Raw genomic sequence first — 5,604 nt, 5'->3', positions numbered from 1 at the left:
CTTATAGAAGTCAGAGACTGCTGGGTACAGCCCAGCCATTTATAAAGCTGTTCTTGCCTCTCTAGGTGGCTTCTGGGTCTGCTTGGGGAGGGGTTTTTGATAGATAATTCTGACCTCAGACAGCATTCCTCCGCTTCAAGGGGATCATGATTTAGTATTCAAGATGGATAACTGAATGCATAATTACAGTGTGTGTGAGGGATGCTATATTATGAGTGTGACCCAGGTACTGTAAAGAAGAGAGAATGGTCGGACAGGCCCTTCCATGTATGTTGCACTAATTGGTGAAGACCTCATTCTTCTGCAACAGATCGCGTCATTGTTATCTCTGATAATAGAAGGATGTTGCTCTCAAATGTAAGCTACAATTGTCTATGCTACAATTGTCTTGTTTGCATGCTTACAAACTTCAGTTTGCCCATCAGAGCATACTATGTTATGATTTAATTTTGTCATTAACTATGATCTGAAACCTTTGAGAGCCATCATCTCGAAACATCTGTACTTAACATCTCCAAACGTAGGGTTCTAGCCTGTCCCCAGCATCCTAGCGTGCCCAGAAAAGCCAAGAGAAGACCTCGTGCCGTGATACACACCGGTGGTTTCCATGGCCATCAATACAGGAAGACTCCAGCAGCTTAGCAGTAGCTTAAACAATTCAAGGGAGGTTTGAAACACAAGCAGATTTGTTTAACAGTGCTGCTAGCATGGCTTTATAAAGAAGGAGCATAATGCCCAAAGGGGGGGCGTGCTTTCTCTCATTTTCTGGAGCTAAGAGGTTAAGCAACTGCCAAGAGATAGGTATGTTTTCCACCTTCTCAATGAGTTTATGTAGGAAGTGAGACTGATATTAGCAAGCACATAGTGAGCAAGAGACTTCTTTTGAGGTAGTTTTTGAAGATCTGAACATTATACTGTGCATTGTCCCCTAAAGCCAGGGCAAGTGTACCAGCATTTGAGTGGAAACATCAATAAAGAAATAATAAAACATTATTAAATGAGAAACTTCTGGAAAAGTGCATTTAACAAAAAGATAAGAAGGGAAATCTCAGCAGCAGCAATCTGAGAAAATGTCATCAGAGACTTTAACTGTAACCCAGAGTTCCCCACAGTAAATACGTACTTCACTCAGTGACAGTGACACATCTTTTGTCAACCTTTCTAAATGCTCCTTCAAAATGGGTTAATGTTTTCTTGCTTTGTGCTGAATTGCATAGAAATAAATGCCCCAGGGTGATTTTAATTGTCTCTTTATTTCTTTTGTTCTCATATTCCCTGTACAGTTGAAAATTATACTACTGTGGATTTACAGAATTTGCTAATTAGTAAGAAGCCTGACATTTACTAATACAAAACTATGAATAAACCTACTAATTTAAAAATTATGTCACCATCAGAATGTTCCCATGGAAGCTGGAAGCCTAGAGAAAATGTGGTCTTTAGATATTTATTAACAAGGTGATTAGTCAGAGGATTATTATAGGACATGTTAGTTCAATGCTACAAGTTTATTATTCACGTTCCTAATTCAAAGAGCTGAGATCCTGAGATACATGTGTTAATACATCCATAGCCCGTAGTGGATGGGACCATCTCTGGGCTGCCATGAAAGTTTTCCCTGGATCACTAAAACATAAAACTGGAATGAAAAATTGGTCTTGCATGTCATGCAGCAACTCTGTTTGATTAATAATGACTATGTTAAGGCGTCTGTAAAGATGCAGGAGAACATGTGATAATTAGTGATGACTGTCATTGGTACAGCAGGAGGAAGCCACAGCATGAGTGCCAGGCATGGTCCCTTCCCAATATTAGTGAAACCAGCAGTGAGCTTACTCAGCAACTTTTATTCTTTTCATCAGGGATCAGAGCTCTTGAGAATTTGTTGAGTAGGGGGAAATGTTCTTCCTGGACATTGCAGCAGGAAGAGTAAATAGTGCCTTCCTAGAACTCTTTAGAATATGCTGAGTGAAACTTTGACCTGGAGATTCCCCGACTATGAGACTGTTTCATGTGGCCATGTGCATGTCTTAGACAGGGAAGCAGGTCAGGAAGATCACAGGAGCCTGAGTGGTTCAGAGTTTGTTTCCCATTAGAGAAAAGAGCTACAGCAGAGTTAGAGTGCACAACTCAGTCTTGTCAGCAATGAATCCACGTGTGGTTTCTAACAGCATGCACCATGGCACACAAAGGCAAGAGCTATAAACATAGGAATTAGATTGTGGCAACAAAGCCTCTGTCCTGGCAGGACTCTTGGAATAGGGATCATCTAAACAAAATCACTTGAAGCTGCGTTAAAACTTTTCAAGAGCAATTTTTTAAAAATTCTACTTGTTGCTTTTTTGAAAAGCAATGGCCCTTCCTCACATTTATCATTAAACCAAGGTTCAAATGTGTAGGTTACTAATAGCTGGCATTTGCAATATTACTTTAAAAGCGAGAGATTTTAAGACTACAGAACTCAGATATGCCACTCTGGAAGAACACTCATTGTCGTTTTTCTAGGACTCAAAATCCATTCAACAATACATATGCACTTAATGATTGCCTGTCAGCCTTTTGGTTATTGTGTTGTGCTTCTCAGCTCACTTAGCAATGAAAGTTGCCATAAATTACCATGAGCAATGGCACATGCTCGGAGTAGAGTTGCCCCTAACTTCAGATGCTTCTCATGTCATGCGTGAACCAAGGGAGCAGATAGGATAGAACCACGTAGAGTCAAAGGGAGCTTGATTCTGCCCTTGGCATGTCCGTTTGGTCCTCAGAGATCCAGCATGGCCGCCCTGTTGGCTCTTTATCATCTCTCTCCACCCACGGAAAACCAGGCAGAGAGACTGGACAGCAGCATTGTGTACTTGAAAATTAACACCTTTCCTAACATCGCATCTTTTTCTGTGTTCCTCCTGTCAGCTCAAGTTGTCTCAAACACCTAAATGGAGACATTTGATGATGCAATGTGGGCAGAAAATCTTTCTGAGCATTGCCGGAGGTACAGAGGAGGCCTGTGTTAGATGCCCTGGGTACAAATCTTAGTTCCACCCTTTATGTGCTGTGTGTGGATTTGGGCAAGTGACTTACACTCTCAGTGCTTTCTTTTTCTGTAAAATCAGGAGAATGAAAATACCTCACAAGGCTATTCAGAGAATTAAGTGAGATATTTACATAAAGCAGTTAGCATAATGCCTGGTTTATAATAAGGGCTATGGGACTATCAGCTCATATTATTAGTATAATTAACAAATGGCAACTTCTAAACAAGTTGCTGCATAAGTTTTCTAAGTGTCTCTACATGATGGGTGTCAATGAGAGGTGTTCTTGCTGGCATCATATGTAGTGTTTGATGACTGTACATGTGTACTAAACTCTGACCCTCAAGTACTGTTTTCAGAAATGGCTTCTCAGCTTATAAAGCTGTGAAAAGAACATTCTTAATTCCTGTGGATGGTCATTCCTAGACAGTGTTCTACATGGTGTTCATTGGGAATATGAGGAAGCAGCTACGTAGGACACGGGTAGAGTTTCACATCTGGGTGAGGCCACTGCTTTTCACCTCTGATGCCATCTTGATTCCCTAAAACCCACCCCTAGCCCTAATTTATCTACCCTTTCTCTGAGAAGTGCTTGACAGTCAATTTGATTTACTGAGAAGAGCTTTGAGCTTTGAGGAAGTCATTTGACTTCCATGGATTTTGTTTTCTCCATATCTACTATAGAGGCTGTTGGGGTTTAAATGAGCTAATGTAGGTCAAGTGCCTAACGTAGGCCCTGGCATGTAGTATTCCATCAGTGCTCATTTGCCATCATTGGTGCAAGGCTCTTGCTGCTGTAAAAGGATGTGAAGTCCAGAGACAGGTGGATTTTAAGTCAGTTTCATCTCCCCTCATTACCTATAAAGATATTCTTGTCGTAGATTCAGAGAGGACGAGCTCATTCTTCATCCTTTATCTTTCTAGCTCATATGGATCTGGGCCTGTCTTTCCTAGGTGCTAGGAAGATTACAGATGTTAATATTTATACAGCACCTCTTGTGTTTGAGGTAACATGCTGGATACTGTGGGAGATGCTATGGAAAGTTTGTATACAGACAGATCACCCAGGTGATTGTAAGAGCTTCATTTTTCTTTCGAGGTCAGAAGGAGATCAAAAGTAGCAATAAGAAAATGACCAATTAGTCTTCTCTTTGAGAACTCTCAGCTCTATACAAGTGAAGCCCTTATACAAGTGAAGAAGACAAGGAAGAATGAAACAGTACAGTTTTATTATATGGGAGGTAATAGCCAGTATGTAAATGTGTATGACCACACAGGAAAGCTGTTCTGAGTCAGTGTGAATCATAATACCAAAGTGAATGTATAATGGCCACCCTGCAAACTCCAGCTCTCCTGCAGATGCTTGCTTGTAGATAGTAACGTCCCACCTGGTCTGAACAATGGAGCCACGTGATGGGATTCAGGTGTGAGCCTCAGTCTGCATGCTCATTAGTGTTGGATGATGCTCCCTAGTAAGCAGCTAGAGCCTCATTACTGTTCATAAGAGTAAGCTAATAATTAAGAATTCTGAATTTCTGGATAGTGACAAATAGAATGAAGAGGTAATGAGATGGGTAGGAATGGAGATTCCCTGACGAGGGCCTATCATGGTGAGAGAATGAGGAAATGAAAAAAATTCCACTGTCGCTCCAAGAGATACTGAGAAATACCAATTTGTGGCCCAGAGAAATGAGAAGGCATTTATCAGGCAGTGAAAGGAAAAACTACCCTGGAGAGACCCCTGGATAATACTGTGCTACAAAATTCATGATGGGGGAAGAAGGGTCAAGACTTGGACTGACTTCAAATTTGTTTTATTTAATATTTTATAGTAGTGAAATGTGCAGAAGCAGTTGTAGGGTAGGGGGACAGTGTTCTGAGATCCCTTGAGTGACAACTTCTCGATTAGTTGGTGTTGCAATAAGGTCTGATTATATTAGGACATGATATAGAGGCTATAGTTTGACTTTTTTCATGATTTTATTTGACCAGAATCTTCTGAGGACCTAGAAGAAGCCAGTGCATGGGTGAGTCTGGGATGGCCTTGGGTTCAAGGCCTTGAATTTAGATCTTATTTTCAAGTGGGTTTTCCATATGCTGTTGAACAGAATTGATGGGACATCTTTGTCATATAGTTCTAAACCTGTACCTTTGCTAGGTCATATCACCTGTAGCAGATTAAGTAATTTAAGTAATAGATTTTATCATCATGTAATTATCTTCTCAATAGTAGTTAGAAATTGCTGAATATAGTAGAACACTTAAAATAGAAGGACGTCCATCTATAGATTGAGTGACATGCAGCTGTAATTGACACTGTAATTAGCCTTACTATTCTGTTTTAGCAAAAATCTGGCATTGCTTTGTCACGAAAATCCAGGCATTTCACATTAGTCAAAAAAAGGTGGAATCATTTTTCGTATATGTGGAGATAGTAATCATTGTCTTGTATTCATTTGTGTTGGGAGCTTTAATTTGTTCAACGTTATTGTTTAAAATATGACATAATATGGGTAATTTTGCTTTGGCATTTCATTTTTTTTAACATGCCAGAAGCCTTAAAGAAGAAATATAA

At 40.1% G+C, this 5,604-nt stretch overlaps 1 protein-coding gene across 9 annotated transcripts in view; it reads left to right on the top strand.

Moving 5' to 3' along the window:
* FHIT (fragile histidine triad) overlaps positions 1–5,604 on the top strand; it is a 1,380,266-nt gene that overhangs the window by 572,222 nt on the left and 802,440 nt on the right. For 3 of the 9 annotated variants that reach the window (XM_011358432.2, XM_011358433.2, XM_023529676.1), the window contains one exon: positions 5,022–5,056. The exons of 4 other annotated variants lie outside the window; for them this stretch is intronic. In XM_011358432.2, coding sequence (XP_011356734.1) covers positions 5,053–5,056 — 4 coding nt within the window. In that variant the 5' untranslated portion in view covers positions 5,022–5,052. Of the gene's footprint in view, positions 1–4,516; positions 4,536–5,021; positions 5,057–5,604 lie in introns of those variants that run through there. 2 more of the 9 variants (XM_023529677.1, XM_023529678.1) reach the window with 2 other exon arrangements.

Source organism: Pteropus vampyrus, unplaced genomic scaffold (assembly GCF_000151845.1).
Source record: "Pteropus vampyrus isolate Shadow unplaced genomic scaffold, Pvam_2.0 Scaffold41, whole genome shotgun sequence".
NCBI classification, from domain to species: domain Eukaryota; kingdom Metazoa; phylum Chordata; class Mammalia; order Chiroptera; family Pteropodidae; genus Pteropus; species Pteropus vampyrus.
The sequence above is the reverse complement of the archived record's forward strand: the minus strand, read 5'-3'. Positions and strand labels throughout refer to the sequence as shown.